At 35.2% G+C, this 27,558-nt stretch overlaps 1 protein-coding gene across 4 annotated transcripts in view; it reads left to right on the top strand.

Moving 5' to 3' along the window:
* PTPN4 (protein tyrosine phosphatase non-receptor type 4) overlaps positions 1 to 27,558 on the top strand; it is a 110,121-nt gene that overhangs the window by 49,433 nt on the left and 33,130 nt on the right. For all 4 annotated transcript variants that reach the window (XR_011726490.1, XM_071746743.1, XM_071746744.1 and 1 more), the window contains exons 4-13: positions 1,672 to 1,714; positions 1,812 to 1,890; positions 5,732 to 5,776; positions 6,023 to 6,075; positions 8,231 to 8,351; positions 9,444 to 9,531; positions 10,695 to 10,783; positions 16,504 to 16,567; positions 21,702 to 21,874; positions 24,697 to 24,765. Coding sequence is in view for 3 of the 4 variants with exons in the window: in XM_071746743.1 (XP_071602844.1) it covers positions 1,672 to 1,714; positions 1,812 to 1,890; positions 5,732 to 5,776; positions 6,023 to 6,075; positions 8,231 to 8,351; positions 9,444 to 9,531; positions 10,695 to 10,783; positions 16,504 to 16,567; positions 21,702 to 21,874; positions 24,697 to 24,765 (824 nt within the window). In the remaining variant the exon portion in view is untranslated. The remainder of the gene's footprint in view (positions 1 to 1,671; positions 1,715 to 1,811; positions 1,891 to 5,731; positions 5,777 to 6,022; positions 6,076 to 8,230; positions 8,352 to 9,443; positions 9,532 to 10,694; positions 10,784 to 16,503; positions 16,568 to 21,701; positions 21,875 to 24,696; positions 24,766 to 27,558) is intronic.

The following is a 27,558-nucleotide window of genomic DNA, read 5'->3' as shown; positions in this document are numbered from 1 at the left end:
TAAGTGGTTTAACTCTCTACTGTTTTCCAGATGGAAAATAACCATTTGCATTTGGATCTAGTGGTATCACTTCAAAGAATGGATATTAACTACTAAATATGGTTCAAAAAAGTTAACATTCAGTGGTTTGAGCTACACTAGTACATAGCAAATTGATCTTCCCAACTAGAAGGAAATATAAACATAAGCTTTTCTATTCCAGGTTTTCTGGGTTAACTCTCATCTCAAACAGTACTTTCCACAAAAAAAAATACTGAAGGATGTGTGCATTTATCAGATAGATTGGGTAATAACCCCTTGCTTAAAGATTTGAGTGTCTTTTTGAGCATCCTTCACCATGTTTTGAAAGATTCTTACATAAAATTAATGTATCCCAGTCTGGAGAGTTGGTTTTTAAATATTTATATTTAGTCTTTTAAAAATTAATTGAGCCTGTGTGAGGATTTTTTTTTCTTAATAATCAGTCTCTTTAAGCTGCACTGGTCTTTTTTGGTTCCTCTTAAGGTAATTACTACAAGCATTTGGGTGTCCTAATCATTATTCATTCCCAACGAATAAATGACTCAGAACTAACTTCAGATCCATAGTATGTGTCAGATAGCTCAGGTACCTCTATGTGCTTGATTCTTCTTCACTCACAAGAAAAACAACAACAACAAAACCTCAAACAAAACAAAGCCAAAACACAACCACAAAACAAAACCAAGCAACCAAAAAAAAAACCAAACCCTATGATACATGTGAGGTAGTTACCTGCTATACCAGGTTAAGTCTCTGGCACTTAATATAAACTGTGGCCATATAACCATTTCCTAAGGTTTGCAGGCTTGCATTGCAAGGCAGGATGAAGAATTGAATAATATTTATAATAAAGATCAATTTGTGGGTTACCTGAACTCCGTTGGTATGTGCAGAGCCTTCTGGGTTGCTGATGAGGAGTGGCTTAAACAACTTGTAGGGCTTTCCAGAGAACCATACTTATTTCTGAAATTTGAAGTGTTGTTTTTCATCAAGATCTGTCTGTACTTCCTGACAGCAGCATTCTTCCATAGAGATGATCAAAATTGGGTGCTGCTCAGTAAAATTATTCTGAAGTCCTTAATCCAGGAGGCTGAGTGCTGAGCCTCTGGTGTCCAAGATACCAATTAATGACTTACTAGAGACGACGCTCAGGCTGACAATTTGAAGAGAATCTGTGAGCCAATGGGATCACTCCTTGGATGTTTCAGACCTGCAAAATGCAGAGTCAAAAGTACTGGAACCAGTTTAAGCAAATTATGAGTTGGGTAAATTAGCCTGCATATAGCATGGCCATAGTTAGCTCACTTTAGATAATCAGTTTAAAGAGCAGCTGAAGATTGTTAAACACACCATAATTGAGCTCTGCCCTCTCTCAGGCTCAGGTGATAATCACAGAACCAAGTCACAATCAAATTAGCACTGTCAGAAACAGACAATGGATATTAATCTCAGGGAAAGAACAAGAGCAGGTGTTGATGATAATTTTGGTGGCTTTCCAGAAGCAATAAGATGACTTTGTATGTCAGTAAGGCATTTTCATAAAAGACCCAGTAAAAGTATTAGAAACACAACTGTTATTTGATGTATTATGCTGTAATTTGTGCTTTTTTTGTTTCTCTAATGTTGATGTTAAAATTTTTCTCTTTCCAGCGGTGGTTGGATCCAAACAAACCTATCAGGAAACAATTAAAAAGTGAGTACATGTATGTATTTGGTTGATTCATATGTCATTATTATGCCATTTTTCCAGGGTACCCTGATTAATTAGAAATAACTTTTCTTGGCTGTAGGAGGATCACCTCACAGTTTAAACTTCAGAGTGAAGTTTTTTGTAAGTGATCCAAACAAGCTCCAAGAAGAATATACAAGGTAGGTTAAGTTCTTGATAAAACTTTTTTCTAGAAGGTTTATTTTTAAAGGGAAAACTGTCATTAATTTATTAAGGTACGACATGGAAATTTTCTTCTAAATAATTTTTGTCATATGTGCAAGCTTCTAATTTTTGCCTACTAATTGCAGATATGATTGCAGTTGCACCAAATCAATATAACAAAAAGCCACTCTGAATAAATTTCTAAATTTATATACAAAGTGAAGTAACTACATGAAGAAAATGCTACCAAGTAGAAACAGAAAAGGGAAAGTAGAGAAGAGAGGAAAAACTTAATCCCACTATTCACCAATGAGTACAAATTTAATTTTATCCTTACTTGTGTCTCCTTTGTGATAGAAAAATTCCTGAGCTTTCTGCATTTTCTTTTTCCTTGATTCCCAATCCCCCACTTTCCCAGTTTTCTGCTTGGCACTAATAAAATTAATCTGTTTGTATGGTTGTAGTCCTAGCTTGAAGCATGTACATTTTTTGATAGCAGTGTGTTGGAAATCTGTTGAAGAAAATTCTCACCATGAATCAAGATGGGAGGCTTGTGAATTTCAATTACTCCCTGAAGAAATGCCTCAAATTTTCAGTATTCTTAATTAGATCTGTGTTTTTACATAACTAGCATGATTTGACAGATTGGAATTTTTGGATGTCAGCCATTCTGAAAACGGGTCAGTCCCATTCAGAAAAACAATACCTAAATTATTAAGGATAGCTTTAGAAATGTAAATACCAAAACTGTGAAAATTTGAGTCCAGATTTGCTTATAATTTCTTTTGATCTGTAATATTTTCAACAAAATTTTACATGTGTCATTGCAGACAAAATTTATTGCAATTAGTCCCAGAGATCCTGGATCAGGCTTTGTTATATTGAAATATTTACTCTGAGAAAATTTGCCAATTTATTATATGCGAATAATGAAAAATGTGCCATTTGAATTAAAGGACAATATGTAATATTCCTAAGGAGACAGAAAAACCCCACTAAATATTGATCAATATGAAACAGGCAGTAAAAGGAGAATTGTTTACTTTAAGTGTTATACTGCAAATACAAAGCTATAAATACAGCATCCTTTGAGATGAGAAATAATGTATGATTGCTGTATCTAGGTCAGCTCAGCTTTTTTTGCTAATAGGCCTAATTGCCCCTGAGAAAACTCATTTGTATTTGGAAGTATTATAAAGAGAGAGTTATTATCCATGGGATTTTTTGGTTTAAGGTTAGCATTTCGTGTCACAACTATGGAGTCCTTTCAATTTATATTTATTTATTAAAAAAGAAAAAAAAAAAAGAGTGCAAACTTCTGAAAAACTGTTACAGATTTCATGAAAACAGAGGAACGAGTCAGCACATGGGGCAGTATGAACAGATGTCAGGGAGAGGTTCAGTGCAAGCTTGTCTCTTGTTAGACCTCTGTGAATTTGTGAGGGAGGCAGGTTATGAATGCTCCAGGTCAGGAGAGGTAAGCAGTAGCTCAGCTTGTGTGGGAGAGTTTTGCTTTAGGAACTTGTCTTGGGGAGGAAATGGAGCTTTATTCGTCTTGCTACTGGCAGAAGGACTTGCTGATCAAGTTGGCTGCAGTTAGCCCAAGCTGCCTTACCCTTTCCTAGGCCCAAATACATAAGGAAGATGAAAACATTATAAGGCAATGACACCTTCATTGTTTTAGCTGAATTGGTTGTGCAGGCTTTTCCAGACCTACACTGCTAAGGCTTCTGTTGATTTCCCATTTTGCTCAATAATATGTGAGGCTCCCATGTTCAAGCTGGGGTGGTTACCTAACAAGGAATTAACTTTGCTGTTTGCTGAAAGCAGTGGACAGAAAATGAACTGTTTGGTGTTCCTTTAATCACAGGGTCCCCTAAAGACCATGAATTTATATCAAAAAAGTAAAATAAAATGAAGGTGAAGCTGCAAGTACAGAATATTTTTGTCTTGTGTTTTTGCAACTGTAAATAATTACAGCAAAAATTGAGTTGTTAAGCTTATTTGTAAAGAGCTGCTCTGTATGTGAAACGTAAACTTTAAATATATAGATTTAACAGTAATGTATTGGTTGGTAGGTTTTTTACAGGTAAAGTAATTTTGGTTTTTCTTAGTCTCTTTTTGTTTCAGTATACGTTTTCAGGTGGAAAATAAAAAAAGTATTTTGAGATTTATAAAGCATTAATAACGTCTCAGTTTTAATTTACTAAGGTTAATACCTTAAATGAGGCTTCTTCCTATTCTGATCAGTTACAGAACCTTTAGGTTTTGTAGGGAGTTAAACACGTGGGCTGATATTTTTGGTTGTCAGTTTGCAAGTGTTTTCCCTCATTTTTCTTGAAAAAAGAAATGTTTTACCTTTCCACTAAATTTAGCTTGTAAGTGAATTTCTGTGTATATATGTGGAATTTTATCAAGTTAATTCACATTCTGAAGGTGATACAAGTGTAAGAAGTTGTATTCTGTGTAACAAAGTGCTTTATTTTGGTTTTATTTTCTTACTGCAGGTTAATATTTGGAAATATTTAACATATGGTTTTGGATGAAATTGAACTAGGTGGTTTTTTATACATAATTTTGAGTGTTTATAATGAGTGGGTATGGTTGACTCTATACTTTTGAATCAGAACTACAAGAAGAAAGCTAGATAATTTTTTAAATAATAGTAGTGCAAGAGGTCCCAAAATAGAATGAACTTACAAGAAAGTAGGAATTATGTTTAAATTTTTCACTCAGTGAAAATTTTTCTGAACAAAAAGCATTAGAGCCTAGATTCTACAGCTGCTTTTATGCCCTGTTATAAAGGGGTTTTGCTGGAAGTTTAGGCTTTTGCTAACATCCTGCCATCTCAGTAAGTCTCTTGTTATCCCTCTTCAGTCTCTGTGTCAGTGAAGGTTTATAGCAGGTATGATTGACCACTTGAAATAAACTTTTATACTTGTTTGAAAGTGTTGAAAGCCTTTGAGTGAACAAAACATTCATTCTGAGACCTTAACAAAATTCTTGTTTTTTACTGGAGAAACAAAGGAAGTGATTTAGAGGGAAATCTGTTTGCAGTTTCAGGTTTGTTTGGGATTTTTAAGTAATGGTGTTTTTGCTGCCATTGTTGGGTGGGAAATAGTTCTCATTCTAAAGTGTTTGTCTGTTCCTTTTGCTGTTTCCATCTCCTGTGTGACTGAAAAGAGAGAGTCTGGGAAGACTGGATTCATTTCTAAAACAAGTTTTTCTCACATCATAATTAAATAAAACTTCAGAGGTTGAACTCAGTTGGAAGGCATTTGACATAATGGAATCCACAACATTGGTTTTTTTGCAGTTACATTCCTAAATGAGATTAGGTCTTTTCATTTAAATGACAAGAGTAATAGCAAATATTCAGTGACAATAAATTAATTTTATCTGTCTGGAGTTCAAGTCATTCTTATTAAAGCACCTCCATACATGATTGCAAGCTTCCACTTCTGGTTGCCATCTTGAATAATTCTTTTATTCCAAGTCATTCATCATGAAGGCACTTTTTTTTCCCTTTTTTAAACTTTAAGTTCAAAATGAACATTGGAAAATAAAAAAGATAGAATGTGACATTTGCATCCTTTTAGTGAAATATATTGTATAACTTCATAGCCTGTAAACAGTTTCATTTACAAAGTTGTATTATTTTACTAATCACAGTTTAATTTCTTTTCCATAAAAGAGTTTCAAAAATAGCATGCAAAATGTTAAGGTTTTTTTTATTTATTTAGTTTTGCACTAACTGGAAGCAAAATGCATTAAATTGATGACAATTGATAATTCTATGTCTAATTATAGTTTTGTTTGTTTGTTTGTTTTAATAAGGTACCAGTATTTTTTACAGATTAAACAGGACATTCTTACTGGAAGGTAAGACATTCTTGTTGTGTTAAACATTAAATGCAGCTTTGGTTGATAAAAAGCTAATGATGAGGAATTTTACCTGTAAAAATAAAAATCTATTTAAAATAAATTGGTATTTATGCAAGTAGAAGTGTTTATAATAATCACCTGTCCAAGTAGTTCGTAGACTCTGTAATATTAGGCTTTTCAAAATACCCAAATTTCATATGAACTATGTAATTTTATTTGTTTCTCATTTTTAAAACAAAATAGATTGCCCTGTCCTTATAATACTGCTGCTCTTCTGGCTTCCTATGCTGTTCAATGTAAGTATAATTAATATTCATGTACATGTTAGTAATGAAATCCATAAAAAGTAGTATAGATTAGTATTTAAGTAATGTAGCTTCTGTAGCTTTACATTGTGATGTTTGTGGTCATGGAGCTGTTTCCCTCATGATTAAGAAACTGTGGTTGGTGGCTTTTCTCTCCCATCATGTTTTGCTGAATTTGATGTGAAAAAAATACCATTAGTGCTCTCTGCTTTCCTTCTTTAAAACTTTGCAGTTAAATCCCCCCCAAACAACCCTCTTGGATTGCTGTGTGTTCTGAAGCATGGTGTTGTTTTTTTCTGGAGAACAATACTAAAGCATCTTGTGGGCACCTAAGCATTTTTAGCATAATATACACTGAATTTCTAAATAGATGTAGAAAAGGGAATTCTGGTCTTATCAGGCCCAAGAGTTCAGTACCAGTACTGTAATTTTTAAGCCATGCAGTGAGCAAATGTCTTGAAGACTGCCATTTACTCCTCTTCCTCTCTCCTCATTTTCTTTCATAAACTTAAACCATGGGGGAAAAACGCAAACAAACACAACAAACACCCAACTAAGACACTGTTCAGCACTTAGTTCTTCCAATGTGTGATTGACAGAAATTCAGTTTTATAAGCAATCCTGATACATCCATCTGTATTCGTGTTTTTCTGCTGCTAAAGGTACCTATATCTACATTTAGTACTATGAATACTTTGTATGTATCAGAGAAATAGTGTCCATGTTAATATTTTCAGGGAAAAAACATGCAGTAGTGGTAATGTAAAGTTCTGTGCATAGTTTAAGTGCTCATCTTTTTCTAGATCAATCAGTGGAGCAGTTGCTCTTAAAGAAAACTCCCAAACTCCAGCTGCTTGGAAATAGATGTGTACTGCAAGTGAACTCCATGCCTTAGGGATTTGCCTTAGAGGAGATTAAGTATTTGCTAGTGAAGCAGGCACTGTGAAAATTTAGTAAGGTTTTAATAATTTGATAGTATTTTTTCAAATACTGTAGAAGTGGTGGGTATGCACAGTGCATCGTTACATTTCTGTGAGATCACCCTGCCCTCAAGTTCTTCAGTGTGCAGACCTCTGTCTGATGATTTTCTGTTCATGTCTGTACTGAACCCTCTCTGGACTTTGCTCATGGGATTGTTTATAAAATACAGGTACATAGAAGATGTAGATCTCTCACTCCTGTATTCTCTATAGTGGATTTTAGCAAGGCATGCACTCTGCATGCACTCTGTTAGGAAACCTGGTCCATTTCCCAGTTTTTAAATTATGTAAAATAGGATCTGTTTCTGGTGATTTAAGTGCCACAAACTTCTGTCCTACCTTTCCTTTCCTTGCTTACCCTCCTGCTCCATGGTTGCCTTCATCCCTGCTGTCAGTTCTGATGTGCCCCATAAAAGTATCAGTAACAATGCAGTGTTTCTGGGAACTTCCCAGTTTTCAGAGGTTATCTTACTTTCTATCACTTTGGATTGCAGATATTTAAAGCAGAATTTTTTAAAATTATAGTTAGCCTCAAACTCTGTATTTTTAGCAGATGTTGGCTTTGTATGTTTTTTATTCTGACAATAGTTGTGGTTTTACTTTTTTTTTAATAATTTTAAGAAAGTGTTAGGAATTACGTAGATGCACTCTTTTCAGTAGTTTCAAGTAAACTAGTTTCAATGTAGGTATATATATGTCTATTTTTTCCATACATACAATTGAATGTGCAAAAAAATATTTTTCTAATGCTTCTAAACATGTCTCGGTGCAGAATGAGTTAGTGGGTTTTGCAGATCTTAATGAAGAAATAGCAGTTGTACTGTTAAGCATATGTATATTGTGTGATCACATGAAAGCAAGCAAAGGTAAAATAAAATATCACATACCTTGAAATGAATTTATTAGTTATAGACATTATGACAATGTTTATGAATTGAGTATTAAAAATTAAGCATTTTATAAACTTCCTTTATAAGTACCTACTCAAGCTTCTTTTTAAATGATCTCCATGTTATTAATTGAAAATCTCACTGTTTATTCAGAAATTTCTCTTTTTTTGTTGTAGATCATAAAGCATGTGGGATCAGACTCTTGTGAATCTGGGGGCATTGCACAATGCCAAGTACATCAGTGATAAACAATAACTTCTCTTTTTAATATTTTAGCCGAGCTGGGAGACTACAACCATTCAGAAAACTTGCCAGGCTACCTCTCAGACTATTCTTTCATCCCTAGCCAGCCTCAAGACTTTGAAAAAGAAATAGCAAAATTACATCAGCAGCACATGTAAGGATTTATAGTAGAAGATATTGTCTGGCTTTGTCAAATCCTGACTGCTGGTGCTGTGCTATTACATGAAAAAACGAGTATTTTTGTCATATAAAGTTTCTGAGTTTGATTTTGGTTTTTTTTTTTAAGAGTACGTTTAATGTGTTTTTTGTAGATTGTCTGTATAACAAGCACCATTGATACTTGCACAGATAAAATATCTATGGCAGAATGGAAATGAAAATAAGTGCAAAAATAAATGTGTTAATAGTACACTGAAAACAGTATTTGTGTGTATTGCATAGGATATTAAGTGAAGCAGAATATAATTTCCAAGTTTTTTTGCTTCTCTTTGAGAATGCTCTGTGCATAAAACCTTTGTTTTCATGGTGCTCTCACCTGTAAACAAGTTACTTTAGAAATAACAAAATCCTTTTCTTCAGTATCTGCTCTTTCCCCGTGTGCAAGTCTGTGACCTTTTACTACTGAGAAAAAGGTGATGAAGCAATGGAAAATATTTTTTTTCAGTGTATAACGTTGTGGTACTTTTTTCACTGAATGGTTCCTTTTAGAACTTAAGTGCTTTTTGTTACAGTTAAATTTAACATTAACATTAACAAAATTAACATTAAACTAAAACATTTGCTTAATTGGGGCATGTTGTTTGCTTTAGAATCTACTGAATATTGTGTTACATTTCAGCCAGAGGTTTAGCAAATTGTGTTTGGTAGGGTAAAGAAATTAAAGGGAGCTGATGGTAATTTAAGAATGACCCCTGGAGAGATATTGCTGTTATCAATAGAAAATAAGGGACTGCAAACGTGGTTTCCATATTATAGAGCTCCACAGATATTTAAGTGATACAGTGCATTAGAAATAAAATGTTTGCATTTACAAGATGTATTGCAGACTCTTGTCACGACTTTGTCTATGTGGAAGCATAAGTTGTTTTCTGTTATGATTTTTGGGTTAGTCTCTTTATGGTGAGAAAGCAAAGTCAGATTTCAGAGTGGACTTAGAAGCAGTAAAATGAATGCAAATTTTCTGTTTGAGCTCACTAAGGGAGGGAGGTTAGGTTAGGATGTTGCTAATTTAGCTTCTTTCTTTCAGAGGGTTGTCTCCTGCAGAAGCAGAGTTCAGTTATCTCAATACAGCACGTACCTTAGACCTTTATGGAGTTGAATTGCACTATGCAAGGGTAAGTCTGGATGAACTGGTATTGCAATGTGAAAATTGATTCCTCTGAAATATAAGGAGAAATAAACTTTTATTTTTAGTGAGCCTTCTTGGCTTCTGCTTACAAGAGAAAAAAATTAAAATATTAGGTTTTTGACTGTGATTTACCAATTTCATAACCACTACTTTGGTCTGGTGAAGGTATTTCTTTGCTTAAATTTGGGCTTAATTATATGTGTGTTGTTCAGGTTGTGCCTTGTTGGCCTTAATGCCAGTTGTCTTGACTACTGGTGCATAAATAAAATGTTCTTATTGAATGTGCTTTTGATATTTAAGGATCTGTCAACCTTGAAAAATACTGAATTTGGTTTCTATTAGAACCACATGATAAATCATCATCACAATTATATAATATCAATGTTAATGTAAGATGAGCATTCTATAATTCTAGAAGTGTCAGTTTTATCTGGTTAAAGCAAGCAGCTCGAGCTCTTTACTTAAAGAAACTTAACCTGTTAGTATAGTGATACCATTTCTGCAATGCCTCCAAATATAATAATTTTTAGTAACTAAGACACCTCTGTTTTTTAAATATTCTTATATTGCTCCATAAGGTTAGAGAAACCAGAATTTGAAATATCCTGCTTCACTGCTCTTTGTATCCCACTATTGTTGCAGATATAATGAGAGATCCTATAGCAAATGTTTGATTATAGATACCTATAGCAAATGTATCAGGAAAAATTTGCTATTTAAATATACTTACAATATTGTTTGTCTTAGAATCTCTTGTTCTGAGATTGCAGTTTCCTTTCAGGTAGGAATTTAAGTTGCTGGTTGCTTTTAGTATAGCAAACATCAGGTCAGTCTGTTAATGATGTTATTCATAATACGATCCTAGAATATTCAATATCATGTATTTCTTCAAAGCTGGTGGAAGACAGAATGTAACAGAAATTAAAATTCTGTGGTAGCTTACAAAGAACTCAGAGCAAACATTCAGGCTTGTCCCAAATGAGAAGGGGTAATTTAATTCTTATTTGTCTAAAACACATTTTCTTCCATCGTAATTGAGATCTGTTTTACTGTCGTAATTGTGATTTAAAAGGAGATGACAATGGATATATATAAAGTTTCAAATATATTTATATTGTTCTTCAAGAAATTTTTTCTTTTCTTTTCAAGGATCAGAGTAACAATGAAATAATGATTGGCGTCATGTCAGGTGGAATACTAATTTTTAAGAACAGAGTACGAATTAACACTTTTCAGTGGTAAGGATGGCTGTTAATGTTTTTGTTTGGTGTGTCAAAACATGTTTTTACCACTGTCAGTGTCATACATTTTAAAAAAAGACAAACTTCTTTGTAACATTTGAATTTGGAATTATTTGCCTTACGCTGTGGGTAATTTACAGTGTGATTTTGTCCTATTCTGCATGCTATGCTGTTGAATCATTTTAGTGTGCACTATAATGAATCTAAATAAATTTTTTCTTCAGGTGTTTGTAAGCATGCTTTATATTTAATTAACTGTATAGTTGTCTTCTGTTTAAGAGCCAGTGCTATGGTCTAGCTGACAGTCTGTTAAGAGTCATTTGAACTTCAATCACTCTCCAGGTTAATATTTTTTTCTTATTTGTCTTTTTAAATGTATCTTAATTGCAGTGGGTGTTAAATTTAATATCCGTATGGCACTTGAGGTTAACTGAGGTGGAGCATTCAGGATATTGCCATATCTTCATCCATAGATAATAATTTTCACGATAAGGATTTAAAAGTGCATTTATTGCAGGAAACTGTCATTTATTTCTCCTCTTAACTAAAATAGCTTTTAAAGCTGTTCTGTAAATACGGGGTTATCCTCATTAAGTCCATGCCTAAATCTTAAGTTGAGATCCCGGTCTTATTTCTTCATGTAAGAACGAGAGAGACCTAAGAGGAATTCTGTTCTGCTCTGTAACCTTCCCCAATGTCACCTTCCCCGATGCTTTTTTTCAGTTCTTCCAGAAGTAATTTTCCTTTAGTTTCAATTACTGGCTTGGAATCCACTTTGACAACCTTACTTACTACATACATTGTTGAGTATGCTGTAACAGTAGTCTGAGTGGGTGAAGTCAGCCATATAAAATTATCATAATAGACATTAATTTACTAGGCACAAAAGCTGTTCTCTCTGGAAAATGAGTAAAAGTTTTGCATTTTCATTGGATACTGATATTGCATTTTCACTAGCTGCTGATGTGATTGCTTGGGCAGTACAGCACTGGACTGCTCTAAAGTTTTAGGCTGGGCTGTTGTCTTCATATGGACATACTAAGTTGATTACCACAATTGAAATTAGAAAAAACTTTTCAGTTCAGGCTGATTCAGGCATTTGAAATATTTGGTTTTTAACACAAGGTAAGATCCATTACATATAATCAGTGACCTGTTTTCACTTAGTGAGTTTTCTTGCAGTGATTCAAGCTGTTAATCAGAGTCTTGATTTTTCCTACAGCCCCAAGAATTTCGGGGACACTCTGGTCTTCTGACCTAAGCTTGGTCTCAAGCTTTCTTGTAGGATCTTGCATATTCTGTGGTATTCCATATTGAGAGACAGTGTTAATGGTCAAGTTCTTGGTAGATTTTCACAGAGAGAGAAAAGATAAAGCTGTGAGATAAGTGTTACTGCCATACTGATGGAACATGGTAAACATTTTGACTATAAGCATTCAAAGAAAAGTACACATGAGGCAGTTGCATGCAAATTTTCAGTCTCTGTGGTTAGCTGGGTAAATTAAAACTGGATATTGTAATGATAAGTCTGAAATTACCAGACTTGTCAGGCTGATCTGCCTTGGTAATAGTGACACATTCTAAGATAGATATCCTTCATCTGGTAAGAGTTTTGAACTGTTAGAGCCATTTATGGGTTAAAGCTGCTTTATAAATGCAGTAGTGTAATAATCAGGAAGGTTTTAATTCAGACTACTGAAGTTCTTTTGGGGAAAACACTAATAGTGGAAATAGGTTCTGTAAAACACACTGGTAAATTACTGAGTACATACCAAGTAAGTTATAATTAAGCTCTGTGTCCGCACTGGAAGGTAGAGGTTTCTGTGAGCCCCACTTCATCATGCTGGGGATGCTGATCTAAATTGTTAGTGTGGTTATTGTGTGTGTGTAGTTACCTAAACAGCTCTTCTTTGTATTCAGCAGCATCAGCTGACATCAGAGATATTGATTTCTTCCTGTGAAGACTTTAGTACTGACATAATTCATGTTCACAAAAACACCTCTCCAGGACACCCCTTCTCATTCTTTGTTCTGTTATAGGCCTTCTTTTGCTGTGAGGCTCTGAAAATTCTCACAATATAGCTCAAAGCCAGACCTCTTACCTTTCCTTTCTATCTGTAGTCATGCAGCTCCTTAGTGACACTCAAACTAACACTTTCCTTGCTTCCACTTTTTCTTGACCATGTGCAACTGGAGCTGTGTAATGTCTTCCCAATGCTTTATGAGTCCAGTGAATATTTAGATATCCCTTTTCCAATGCTCCTGAGCTGAGCTTTGAGACAGGTGGGAGGAACAGACATGCATGCTTACAGGAAGAAATAAAGGTTTATCTGTATTGCTCCCTTTTATTTTGATAGTATATCTAAAATGCATACTATGAACCTTATGATCACATCAGGAAATGAAGCAGGAGGGAGACAAGGTAGGAATAAGGCAAAACAAAATAGCCTTTTATCCAGTGTGTCCTGACTTGATCTTCCTGTATTATAGGTAATTCTTCTTTTCTCCAAACTGTGCTACCAGGTATAGAGATCTGGGAATCCAGGGAGCAGCTCTTGCCCTTGAAGGCCAAAGGAGAAGCTTGGGGGGGTACTTTAGCGTTTCCTTTGTTACTAGATCACCCGTGGAGACACTTTCTTTTGCCTGTATTTTACAGTTGATGTATCCTTGGGAAGCTTTGTTGCCTTTTGCATCCATTGACAGGTGCTGTCAAATTCCTAGCTTTGTCCCTGAATGCCTAGGTAGTTCCTCCTTGTTTTTTTGAGGCTACTTCCACATCCTGTACGTCCTTTTGTGTTTGAGCTCAGTCAGCAGTTATGATTTTGTCCAAACTGGCGTTCTCTCATGCTTGTATGTTTCCTAGCAGGTTGGGATTCTTGTGGATTGAGAAGATTGTCCTTTTCATATTGACCACCTCTATTCAGTTCCTCTGACCCAAAAGGGAGCTTCCAACAGATTTTGCCCACCACAGCTCTGAGCAAGCTGGAGTTTCTTCTCTTGAAGTCCGGGGATGTTAGGCTTGCTGCATCCCTCCTTACTTACCTCATAATCTTTAGCATCACTATCTCACAGCTGCAGGAGTCACGTTTGTCCTGACCTTACTAAATCAGGACAATCCTTCCTTCTTTGTGAGTTGTGCTACCAAAAGCATCTTCCCTAGCTGAACCTGTATCAAAGTCTTGGTCAATAAATTTGCTGAATTGCTTGTGTCCTTCCTGGCAAGGCCTGGAGTAGTCAAGTCCTTTGAACTAGGGCTTAATATCATGAGACTTCTTCCACACACATTTGAATACAGACCTCATTTTAGGCTAAGACTTTTAAATATCTCTGGATATTCAGGATATCTTAGATTAAGGATATCGTAGATGACTGGAGATTGGATGGGTTGCACCAGGAAATTAATATCAATGGTTGCCTCTTCTCTACCATTCCATCCCTATGGACTGCTGTGGATAGTCAGAGAAAGGAAATGGAGACAGACCTGTGTTTTCCTTTGGCTGAGTATGGATCTGCTTATTTAATGACTAGCAGGGTATTAATAGTGCATATGAATTCTTGGCTGGTTTTTTTCAAAAACAGCTGAGATTCAGCTTTGCTGAGTCTTTTCTTTGTACTTGAATGGTGACTCTTAGGGGTTGAGTTGGACCTTATTGGCTAATGTTACAGTTTTGAGTCTGTTCCAAATGGTTTCAAGCATAAAAGGCCTAAATTACTGAATGAGTTGAAAAAACTGTGTTCATAGTTTTATAATCCTCCTTTGTCTTTAAATCACCAAAGGCAGTAATTTCTTTAGCAGAACAGGGAAGAAAATGAGTAAAAAGTAGTATTTTTATAAATTGGATAATTTTGATTTATTTTCAGATTATCTGCGGGTGTGCTAAACAAATCCAATATGTTATAGAGCGTCTGCGTTTTTAGAAAAGGTGTATATTAAAGTGTTCTTTTAACTGCTCTATGCCCCAGAATTTCAGAAAGTCACAATAAACTCATTGTTAACTGTAGCCTAAACAGCATTATACAATTTTTTGGTTTTTTTCACAGTCAGACTGCTATAATCATGAATGTCTTTCCTATCCAGTAAATTTACTACCCATCCCTGATTATTCCTAAGCAAGTGTTTGTCACAGGAAGTGCTAAGATAATTGCTGCATTGCCAATGGAATAATTTGATTTCAGTTTCTAATATAGTTTCTAAGACTTGAGAAGCTAACTTCAGTAGCAACAATTTGTGAAGAACTGGGAGGGAGGGGTACCAAGACAAAGTTAGAGCTACTGTGTTTTTATTTTATTTTCATAACCAATTGCAAAGCTAGGAAAGGAAAAAGAACTGGGAAGATTTAAATCTTCATAAGTTGAAGGCTAATAGTCACAGACTCCCATTTTGTTACTGGAGGTAGAAACTCTGTCAACAAATTAAAATATCCAAATTAGGTTGCTGTTTTGAATAATCCCCTGGAGAAAAAATTTCCCGGTTGGACTTAGTTAAGAAAATAATTTCTATATATAGGTATGCAAGTTAGGTGTCTGTTAATGTTTTGCTTCTCATTCCTCCTTGTCTAGAGGTGTTTTTATTCAGCTAGGTGATTAATGTGCAAGTAGTAATTCCAGTCACTGCTGAAGTCCCTGTATATTTTTCATGAGTATATTTATCTCAGAAGTTGTATCACTGTCTTCAGTGACATGTTTGTTTTGGTTTGGGATGCTTTTTTCTTGCCCATATAATAACTTGAAGTACAGAGACCACATTAGTAAGGGTGCTTTGTATGAGCATGCTGTGTAAAACGTTGATTTGTAACCCTTGAGGAGTTTGCTGTGCAGTTTTCTGTGAGTTAACTCGCAGGTCTCCTTTCAGTGAGATAGCATTTGGATTTAGTGCTCTGGTTTTGAAGTAGCAGTTGTTTTCAAAATCACAGAAGTTACTTAATTTTTCTTTTGTTACAACTGTAAACTTGCTTGTATTCTTGACAAAAATAGTACTCCTGTGTATTTAATAGAATATATACAATATTCTAATAGTGAAGGTCTTTGAAAAAGTATGTAATTTGATCATGCCTGTCTTTTTCCATTTAGCACTGTAGCAACCATCCAAAATTGTCTGGAATTACTGTCAGCATCTCATGTTTGTAGAAAACCTGCAAGGCAAAAATATCTGTTTTTTCCCCTGTCATGTGGTATTTTAGATTTCTTTTCCTCCTCCTAGCGTGATGATGCTTTTGTTTTGTTTTTGTTTTTTATAAATAACAAGATCACAAGTCCTTATCTGTGGTTATATCTTGTTGTAGCTATTTTACTAAAAAAAGTTCTAGTTATGAGACATCAGAAGACCACAGAGAATGTCTTTGAGGAATCAGGTGGAGTTAGAAGTATTTTCTTATTCTAAAGGATAATGAAAGTGATCTCAGAAAAGTGAACATCTGGTTGGAATGACTTGGGGATAGAGTAGCCCTTTGGAACTGGGAAAGGATACTTAAATTAGCAACTGCCTTTGGTTTAGGATGAAAACAAGTGAATTTGATAGATAACATAAATATATGGGTCAAAAAATTCAAATTATACAAGCTATTTTATATAATCTCTGATACCATTTTTGTCTATGAAAATGTCATGGAAGTGAAATCTGTTCTCTCTAGAAAGTATATTTTCAGTATGTTTATTTAAGCCTCTAACAATATTTCTGTGTGCTGTGTTTAAATCCTGTGATTTTATTTTTCGTTTAGGTTGAAGATTGTAAAAATTTCTTTTAAGTGCAAACAATTTTTTATTCAACTTAGGAAAGAATTGGTGAGTACTGTCTTAAGTTTCATGTCAAAAAATGAGAGTAATGGAGTTTCTCCATACTGCGTGTCTGCATAATATTGACTGATACTATATTGACTCTGGCCTTTATTTGCAACTGAAAGTCCAGTTCATCAACATTCTGGCTCTCTCAGCTCTCAAGCACTATAATGCTTTATAAGCCTTTTAAAATTTTGTTTACTGTATATTTTAGATACATTTAGTTTTGCATTTTTATTCAGGATATGCAAGTTGCTCGTGTAAGACAGATGTTGAAAAGGTTGAAAGTAAATATTACGTTTAAATTTCAGAAAAAAAAATTAAAGGTAATGTGTAATGCTGCCTCAGTTATGTATGTGTTTGTAAGTAAATGTTTTATTAAAACATGCTGATTTTAATTATTGAGATTTAGTAATACAAGTCAGATTTATTACATTCAAACGGAAGAGATAAGAATATCTTTGCAGTTTTAAATTACATATGATAATTTCTTACGCCTACTTCTAAATGTGTTGAGGAAAGAGTTGAAGTTCTCTGTGAAGAATGTGTATGTTTCACTGCTTGTGGTGTGTATTTGCTACCCTATGAAGCATCACAGCACCAGTGCATGTTTAGTTCAGTAACAAATTAATTGTTCCACACCTCAAATACGTTAGTCTAAATCCATCATAGAAATGTCACTGGGGAAGGATGGAGGAATTAATTAAAAATATGAGTATGTGATTAATTAATCATATTAGTTAAAAGGTTTTGTACCATTCTTAAAGCTGAAAGGATTGGAAGCCCTGAAATGCAGTTACTGACTAGATTAAAAAAAAAAAAAAAGGAATTTAGGCAGAAATGCATCCCGAGTACTACTGGACTATTCTGGATTTATAGACAATATGGTAAAACAAGAAAAATATTGGGAAGATCCACCTGTCAACTGGGTGTCTTAAAACCATTTCCTTTAAAATGAAGCCCAGGAGTTTGCATTTTCCACAGGCTGCAGTTTCCTGGCCATGCGCAGCCCCTTTGCTCAGTGTTAGTTGAGAGGAGAAGCTGAACCCATGTGCTTGGAGCAACTGTGCATAGATACTTGTGCAGAAGTATGGTGACAGGAGTTTGGAGTAATTATGTGTAGAAATGATGAACTTTGGCTATAGCATGGAGTAATTGGGAATATCTGTAAATGCAAGCAGATATCATGCAATGTGACCAGAAGAGTGCTGATGATACAAAAAAAGAGGTGGGAATATCTCATAATTTCAGGACAACAACGACAAAGATATTTTTTTAACACCTTGCAGGAGCTATAGGGTAGTTCTCAAAGGCAAACTGCTCATGATGCCAGTGAGTGTAATTTCCACTTCAGTTGCAGGAATGTTCTGAGATGAGAATTTGGGGTTTCCTTTGGAATTTGGATATTGTGAACTGCAATTGTTTTGTAAGATTAGAACTTGAGGAAAAAAGCTGTAGTAGCAGAGTTCAGGACCTTGGAGACTGAGATACCCAGATATAAAATTGGATTAGGTACTTGAGTATTTCCTCTTCTATGAAGGAAAGAATTTTATGTATAGTTGAAGATAGCATAAAGATAGCTTTTTCATCTTGTTTTTTCTACTGCTTTTTAATACTCTGTGTGTTCTTAATTGCACCAGAATGTAGTCAATGTAACTAATGTAATTTCTCTTCAGAAACATCTTATTGAAGCCAACCAATTAAAAAGCTCCATACTGTTTGTCTTTAAGCTCTATGTATCATATGAAAACCAAGGGCAAGAACTTAGTTTTCATTCATTCCAAGTCATGAATATCTTAAGATCAAAGCTCAAATTTGGCTTCCAAAGAAGGCGTACTTTAATTTTTAAATCAATCCTAATTTTAAAACTGTCATTTCCAGAACTGTTTTTCCTAAGTAGTCTTGCAGTGTAAAATTTGTCTCACCTATATTTAGCTTCAGTTGGGTTAAAAGTATGTATTTTTCTTTCATGACAAGAGGCTACCCACAGCTAATCGTTATGCTTCCTCTATGCAAAATGTGACACATTTTAGAATGGATTAAGTTGCTCTTCGGTGTTACTTACCTGCTTTTGCTTTCACTCCCATTAACAATTGAAGAAAATCTAAGTGGCTCTTTTTAGGCAGCAGAAGCTAAGTGAAGTGACTTGTTGATTTCACATGTAGTATGTAAAATACTCGTGCTTTGAGTGTGCATTTAAAAGCATTGAATTACAAGATGGCAGTGGAAGCACATTAATAGTATGCTGATGATGCCTTTAAAAGTTTTGTGTAAATATAAAACTAATTGTACAGCTGAATAGCCATATATAATTCTTATGCAAACCTGAGATGCTATGGAATATTGAATTACTGCATTTAGGAGATAAATTTTCCAATGTTGTCTTTTTCCCAAACTGGCCTACTTTTTAAGTAATCCTAAGTATTTTTAAAATACTACTAGTGAGTACTGAGAGCTTTTAATTGCAACTGTCCTCAACAGTGCAAGTGCTTTATCTTTTAATCACATATTGAACTTATTCCCTGACTTGGCTTTGCTTGGAGGCATCAACACAAGTAAAGAATTATTTGCCTACTTTTAATAGATTATATCTGTGTTTAAATCTCTTAAAGGAAGTCAGATGAAGCAGTTTAATGTCAAAGTAATTTTTCCACTGGTAGCATACTAAAATACTGAATTGAAACTGGATGTGTATTCTGACAGTTAAATAGCTGCAACATGCATCTGCTGGAGCAGATTTTCTGTGCATTGCTTCTTTATGATTTTTGGGGGGAAAAACAATTTTGGTTTATTTCTTCATTTGACATTGGAATCCCCTTGAGCCATAATTTCAGTGGCAGTTTTTTTCACCATATTTTTGTTTATTTTGGCTGTTCCATATGCTGTTGCCTTGGCGTGCTGTGAAGCTGTTTGATAATAAATCAGTAGTTTCATTTTTCCAGATGTTTTTAGTGTCACCTTTGGCTGTTGTAACATCAGTAGTGTCAGCATCAAACTCTTAAAGCTGTCCAGCATATTTCCATTGTCTTGATTCTTTCACAGTCAAATAAGCTGTTCAGTGTGCTCTTTTTAGAGCCCAGTGTTCCACTCAAAAATTGTTTGTAACAAAACAGCATGAGAGGTTTTGTCAGTGACCAAGATCTGGTTTTGGGTTGCAGCCAGATTATTTTTTATGACTTTTTAAAAAATTATGTATATATATAATACGTTATATATTTGGAGTTTGTGCTTTGAAATTTTCTTCTTACTGACCTTTAGAAATAATTTGGTCTAGAATCACAAGGTGAGATCCATGAGCTTTTCTGCCCAGGTACATACTTGATCTTAATGCTGTCATTTGTTAGATGTATAATTGATTGTCCTTTCAAAGTCTCTGCCATTGGGCTTTTATTTGAAAAGCAGATACTGTTGGCACTTAAGCTTCCACAGGATATTTTTGTCTAGTCTTTGAGAAGTATCTTGACTCTGTGGAGCATCTACTGCTTAGCATGTCTTTTTTAATCTTTTTTCTTCTCATAGGCTGCAGTATAACCTTCCTGTTATTCTGTGTGACCAAAGTTCCATGGACATTAACTTGCTTGTGGTCTTATGCTGAGCCCACATTTTCATGCCTACGATTTTAAGGGAAAACAGGGGTGTTGTTCTTTTCAATCCAGTTAACAGCAATAGAACCTCAGAATCATCAGCAAAAATGAATTTCAAGTGCCCCTCTTAAGTTTGGGTTTTACAGAACCTGCGAGGGTGGATAGGAGGATGGGTGCACAAAATGTTACTTGTCTTTAAGACTGATTCCTAGCTGTAATCGAGATGAAGGGTAGGGTTTGAGGGTTTTGCTCTCTCTGCACTGCAATGAAAGCCTTAAAAGCAATGAATAGAACTATTGTTAAGGTACCTTTAAATCTCCAAACAGGCCAAGTTCCTGTGAAAGTGCTGTTTCGCATTACAATTAAGCTGATCTAGCTGCAGCTCCTTCTCATCCTTAAACCTCCTTGAGGCTTCATATGCCTGATCTAGTGTTCAGATGGTGTCATGAGAATCAGTTCAGCCCCTTTTCTGAAATGCAAACTAGGGGAAACAGCAGGATTATGTCTTCCCCCCCAGTGACATGAAAATGCATGATCATGGATGCACATAATGGACTTAATTTCTGCTGCCTGTTTTGCAACTTAATTTGAAGTACTTCTTTTAACATGTCTAGAAAATACAGGGAACAGTTGTCAGTACTTGGAAATTGGGAAAAGTCAAAGTAATTTTTGTAAAGTGATGTAAAACATCAAGTTTTAATTTCTTATGTATAATTTATTGAAATTAAATGCTGACAATTTGCTGTTTACTTGAAGTCCATTATTTACCCCAAGTTCATTGTGTAACTGAAAATAAAGTGTTATTCTTAGGCACTAGTCACAGCTTCCCCCATATAATACTGGGAGAAGATTTGGAGGTCTATTCCCTGGTATCTCAGTAGAGCTAAAGATGAGCAGGCCACTGAAAGCTTAGTTTGGAAAAGGAGTTTACTGCCAAGAGGTATCAGTTGAGGTGCTCTAAATGTTGTGGATGCTTTAGTACTGTGAAGAGAAAGCAGAGTGCTGATGATGGTTTTTGGCCTATAAATGAGTTCCCTCAACAGGCAGAGCAGCTTAGCTTGCTTTGCAGTTAAGCTCTTTCCTTTACTAAGAACCTAATTAAGCATCTAGAAGTAGGCATATCAGTCAATAACTGTTCTAAATCTCTAACTGGCATGTGTGCATGGCAATTCCTTGTTTTAACTGTAATCCAAAACCAGCATGCAATCTAAAACTTGTTGCATTTGAGTTCTTGAATAACAGGAATTTTTTAATGTACTGTGGGTCCTACTTGTGGGGACCATTTCTGTGCATCTAGACTTACTTCAGTATCACTAAACAGACTGTTAACCTGTAACCAGGCTCTTTTTTAAAAAAAAAAACAACAAAAAACAACCCTATAAATTTAAAGTTCTTTTATTTAAAACTTAGAGGTATTTTTTAAAGAGTTTATGTCAAGTTTATGTAAAATTCATAAAGTATAATAAAAAAACCCAACAAACAGCTAACATTACATATATTAATTTTTAAAGTAACAGGGTATTGTTTTTATCTGAATATTTTTTTCTTCTTTTTAGCATGAATCTAGAGAAACATTATTGGGGTTCAATATGGTGAATTACAGAGCATGTAAGAATTTGTGGAAAGCTTGTGTTGAGCATCACACATTCTTCCGTCTGGACAGACCACTTCCCCCTCAGAAGAACTTTTTTGCACATTATTTCACTTTGGGTTCCAAGTTCCGGTACTGGTAAGTGCTGATGTGAAATTTAGGGGAAAGAAGAGAGAACAGGCAACTCATCAATAACATAGGGAAATATCTAGAGTCTATATTAGAAGGTACCATAATTCAAGTAGCTGCAACTGTTCCCATCCTCTGTTGGTTTAAGTTGCAAATGTCATCAGTAATTTTCTGGGATAGCTTGAAAATATAATTATCATATTATTAGTGGTTGTTAGCGAGGACACTGACAGTCTCACAGGCTGCTTTTCTTCACCTGCTTAGCTGCTGGGTTATGTTTATATAAAAAATGTCTCTGAACCTCCAAGACTTTGACCTGGTGTTTCTGAATGGTGACGGATCTCAGGTCTTGTGTGTAGCATCACCAGCAAAATAGATTTAAATAAAGATCAAATATAAATTGATGAAAAGTAGCCTTTGCAGTCAAGCCCACTTCAGCTAAATGCATACAAATAGGAGTTAGGTGAAGACAAAAGACATGCTCTGCACCAAACCCAGAAGTTTAGAAAGTAAGGATGTCGTTAAGTCAGTAACTGTTAAGGATGAAAGTAAATAGGCAAAAAGCTTGGACGTGCAAGGAATGACTGTGGAATAACTGCAATTGCCAATTATAATTTCTCTTATAACCTTGGAGTGGGTGGTGTCAATTTTTAGTGAAAAAAAGATCTCAGTTAAGTAACTGAGTTGTCTCTGCAAGTGATGCAGAATGCTGATGGTTTAAATTTTGCCTGAAGTAGAGAATAATGGAGCTACCACTAATCATCTGTCTAGAATAGGAACAGTGTCTGTGGTGTACAAAGGGAGATGATGAAAAACTGGAAAACACAATAACAGACTATTTCTGTTACACTTGTGAATTGCATCAATGTGTAAAGAAAAGAGTAATTTGGCGGTTAAATTTTAATACCAGCTGTTCTTTCTACCAGCATTCACAGCACCCATTTGAGAAACAGAATTCTGTGACCCTGAACAGCATTTGTGACTTGGTGCTAATGCTGCTGTAGTGAATTTGGGGGAATTTTTTCATTTCTGTAAAGGTTTTGAATTTGAATCATTGTGGTTACCATTACAGAATAGCTCTCTGATGATGACATTCAACTTATGTTAATGTAAAATGAAAAGGGAAATGGTATAAAAATGAAGAAGGTCATTAAAGTTAATGAAGCAGCCAAAAGGCTAGAATTTCTTCAAGTAGTTAGAGAGATTGTCTAGAGACAGCATAATAGTAGTAACTTCAAACACAAGAAGAGGTTAAAGGCACTGGGCTTGTTTAGTCTGGTAAAGAGGAAGCTAAGGGAGGGTTGTTTAGTGCCTAAAGCTGCTTCAAAGGCAGTGTCAGAAATGATGGAGCCAAACTTGTGCTGATAATGGCAGGTGATAGAACAAGGGCAGCAACCATGAATTTCACTTTGAAGATTCGAGCTGGACATCAGGAAAATATTGTGGGTTTTTGTTTTTCTAGGAGGATAGTGCATGACTGGAAGAAGTTACCCAAAGAAGTTGTAGGATCTGTTTTGGAGGCTCTCAGAACTTGGGTAGACAAAGCCTTTGTCAGACATGAGTTAATGTTAGAATGACATTGGACTAGACTTTGTTCCCTTCTGCTTCTGTTTAAGTAGGAAACTTTTGTGCCCATTGCCTCTTGTGCTGTCTCTGGCCTCCCTTGAGAAGGGTCTGGTTGTATTTTTCACTTCCTCTTCATTTGTCCTTCAGGAATTTATATGCACCAATTTGATCCCTTTCAGCCTTCTCTTCCTGAGGCTGAACTGTCCCAGCTTTCTGTCACTCCTCATAAATCAGATGGTCTAGACCTTTGGCTTTGTGGCCCTTTGCTTAACTTGGGGGACAACAACTTGGGCTTCTGGAACTCAACATAGCACTCCAGATGTGCTTTTAACAACTAGCATTGGTAAACTCAGCTTGCATATGGGATAATTCCTCCCCAAGTGCAGGTCCTAGCATTTTCCTTCACTGAATTTTATGAGACTCCAGTTGCTTCCCTTCTCCAGCCTTCACACATCCAGTAGTTCTGTAATATGAATATAAAAATTGCTAATCATTTTGTAACTTCATTTTCCCTGTGAGGGACAGCAGAGAAGTTTTAAGTATCACTGTGCTTTTAGGACATGGATCCTCTGACTCAGTGCCTTGGTCCAAAGCTATAAATGAGACAGTGGCTGCAAGAGGGAGTTTTGCTGATATCTTGCCACTAGTTCTTAAAATTAGTGTTGGTTGGTTTTTGGGTTTTTTTTTCCAAAAGCAGAAGTCAGGAGATACTATGAAGGATCTTTGACACAAAACATCTGGTCTTATATGAGAAGTCATCAAGTTCTAAGATCTAATCTTGGTTTTGACAAATATACATGGAAGAATACAATCCTGATGAGCAAATCATCTGATTTCTTCGTGATATTTTGCTGAACTAAGTAGCAACTGAATTATTAGCAATTCAGAGAATAGATTAGGAGGAATAGAGAGGAGATGCTGTAATTTTTGGATGTGACTACAGAACAAGTAAGATTATAGTGTTATCCAGAGATCCAAGCAGAACTTTCTTACTGCTTTGGATAAAATAAAAAGGAAGAGAGAGCTTTATGTGAGACTAAATTTAATTGTTCTTTGTCACAGTGAGACTGTAATGGGAGAGAAGACCTATACTTCTAACAAAAGCTTTCTAAAGTTACACTGTACTGAGACTAGCACAATTGCTTGAGCATGACTGAAAATGGAATTCATGGGTTCTTTGTTTTTTTGTTGAGATGGGTCAATTCTAAGGGAAAAAAATGTTATTTTAAGTTTGTTGCATTTAGTGGTTTGGTTTTGTTTTCCAGTGGGAGAACAGAGGTCCAGTCTGTGCAGTATGGTAAAGAAAGAGCAAACAAAGACAGGATATTTGCAAGGTAAGCAATTTACATTTGTACAAGATAAGTAAGTTTTCTGTTTGTATCTTTTTAAATGTTCTGGCTTCATTGTTTTCTGTGTGCAGTAATCTAAAATAAAGAGCAGCTGTTGTCAGCTGTTGCTGGTGGCTTGACTAAACCATATTAAGGAGTTTTATGTGTTTGGGAAGCCAGAAACGTAGGGGGAATCCTATGACATAAAAGTGAATATAAGGGTATTGTTTAATATTTCCAAAATTTAGAATAGTCTTTAGCCCATGTAGCTTGCTGTTACATGTACTAGCACTCTTTGTACTGTATTTATTGCAAAAATTGGTCTAACTGTTCTTATGAAATGCTGAGTTAATGAGTATATCTTATTCCTGATAACAACCTAAAAGTGTACACACATTTCCTGTAGACTACAGTGCTGTGAGTGTCTTTGTTGGTAAGAAAAGCTGTATCACTGTAGTCCTGATGAAGTGTTTTAATACGAAAGAGTTGACTTGGAGTGAGCTGCTTCTGAAGGTACTCTGTTCCATGGTAATTAGCTAATCACAGTCTACTGTTTAATTGTGTTTCAGACTCCTTGGGGGGTGACGGGGTGTTTATTGATTATAAGAAAACAGTCAAGACATAAATTTAGTTCTTCATTCAGAAGTGATGATACCGTATTCAAAAGCAAAACTGCTGATGCATCCATCTGGCAGTCTGCTCTGATATTTATTAGAAAGAATCTTCATGAAGCAGGAGCATGTTCGGTGACTTTTTTATGCTTATCCTTTTAGTCAGATGAAGAAAGTGTTTTAGCATAGTTACCCTCTAAAGAACTCTGGATTTATATTGTCAGACTTGTAGTAACAATCCCAGCAACCTTTCTCGAGTGCCTGCAAACACTTTTTCAGAGAATTGATGAATTCTGCCTTGATTTCCTGCCCGTCCTCCCCACTTCTTTCCCCCTGTGCAACACAATATAAGTTTTTTGTCAGACACACTGTAGATACCCAACTCCATATCAGAAGGATTTGGGGTCAGAAGTGCTGTGCCATGTTAGTTAAACAGGTAGATATTTATAAGACCAATTTGTTCTCTGAGCTGTAGAGTATTTTCTTCTGACTCTATTCAGTTTTCTTGGGGATTCTGGTTATGATTTTCCTTTGGGGAACTTTGTTATTACTCCGAAAAATCATCAGTGTCACAACTGATATTTAAATGACAATTACAGATCAGTTAGAAGCTATTTTTATTGTTGCACTCTGAACTTGGCAATTCCCCACAAGGAAGTTGAGTGGAGGAGAGACAGTGGCTGGTTTTGAGGAGTGTATTTATTGTTTTAGAAACTGCTAAGCAGTAGGTGGCACTCTTCCCTTTGCATCAAAAGTGAACAAATGAGGGTGGGATTACTTGTATTTTGTACTATATACACTAGATAAAATAGAAAGCTATGGCTAGATCTTCTCTAGTGTTTTTTTCAAATATTTTTGGCCTTTTTTAGTTAGTAAAATAGTAACTAGCTGACTAATACTTTTTTGTCCTCAGTGATTTTATTTCCCACTGTTTTTAGATTAGGGAATACAGTGTCCTCACCTTTTGAGTTGTTCAGTAAAGTTGATGACTGATAAATGTCTGAGGCATATATGCATATATCTGTGAATTGAAATTAATGGTGTATTATAACAGTTATACTGCTTCCAAGTGTGAAAAAATGAACTATAAGACATTTCAAGAACACCCTGTGGTTCAAAAGCTCAATCCAAGAGCCTAATTTTTAATTGCCTTCTAAATATTTTACATTAGTAGCTGTTAACCCTTTTATTTTCATATTCATACAACAGCTTTTTATGCTGCTTTGCATTGGGCTTGTTTTGGTTGCTTTTGAAAGTTGTGCTGGTTATTGGTTTCCTTTTGCTGTGAAACCAATAGCATGTGAAACCAATACCATTACAGTCAGGTCTTGAAAATTAAGTGAACACATAAAAAATTTAAATAATTACTGTTGCTTTCATTATTGCCGCATCAGAAGATTTATTTATGATCAGATGCTTTCAGGTTTTTTTACTGAGAGCTATCCGAATTTGCACTCTGTTTTTCACCAGTATTTAACTAGAAACTGCCTTGTTTAAGCTATTACCATCTCATCAAGCTTTCGAATCATTTTGTTTTGAGGAAGTAATACCAACGGTTACATAGAGATACTATTTGAGTGATCTACTTGTTCTAAGTTGGGAAGTCGAGATTGCCACAAATAATGATCGTGTAGCCTTTTCCTTGTGGAACACAGGTATTGAGCATAACACCTGGAAATAAAATTTATTAACAGCCATTTGAATAAAACAAGCAGTGTAACCTACTATTAGCAGGCTTAACTGTATATCCTCAGGATTTTACCTCAAAATTAGCTTAATTAAGGGATTATTTTTTTCCAAATGAAAAATATTTAAAATTCCTGTTAAAAGCTGTAGTCTTTTACTGAGAAGGAGACACTCTGTAATGAATTTGATACATTTTGTAGATGCTGTTGGCTTAATCTTCATGCAGCACTAACTTCAGCATTTAGAAGACTCTTGCTGCAGTTGCTAAGATTTTTTTTTTTTTTTTCATGTTTTTACAGCTCTTCTTTTGGCCTTACTTGTTGCAGGGTATTCACAACCCAAAAAACCCTGTAAGAATTCCCAGGAGCAAATTAAAAGTGAAAGTAGATACTAAAAGTGGAAAAAGTTTGATCAAGTAATGAACTGACTCTTTAAGAGCACTGTTCTCAGAGTCCTTGTTAAATCCTAAATTCTGTTCTGATGGTGTGTACTGGAGCTGAGA

Source organism: Heliangelus exortis, chromosome 6 (genome assembly GCF_036169615.1).
Source record: "Heliangelus exortis chromosome 6, bHelExo1.hap1, whole genome shotgun sequence".
NCBI lineage: Eukaryota > Metazoa > Chordata > Aves > Apodiformes > Trochilidae > Heliangelus > Heliangelus exortis.
Note: the sequence above shows the minus strand (reverse complement) of the source record. Positions and strands in the feature narration are given on the sequence as shown.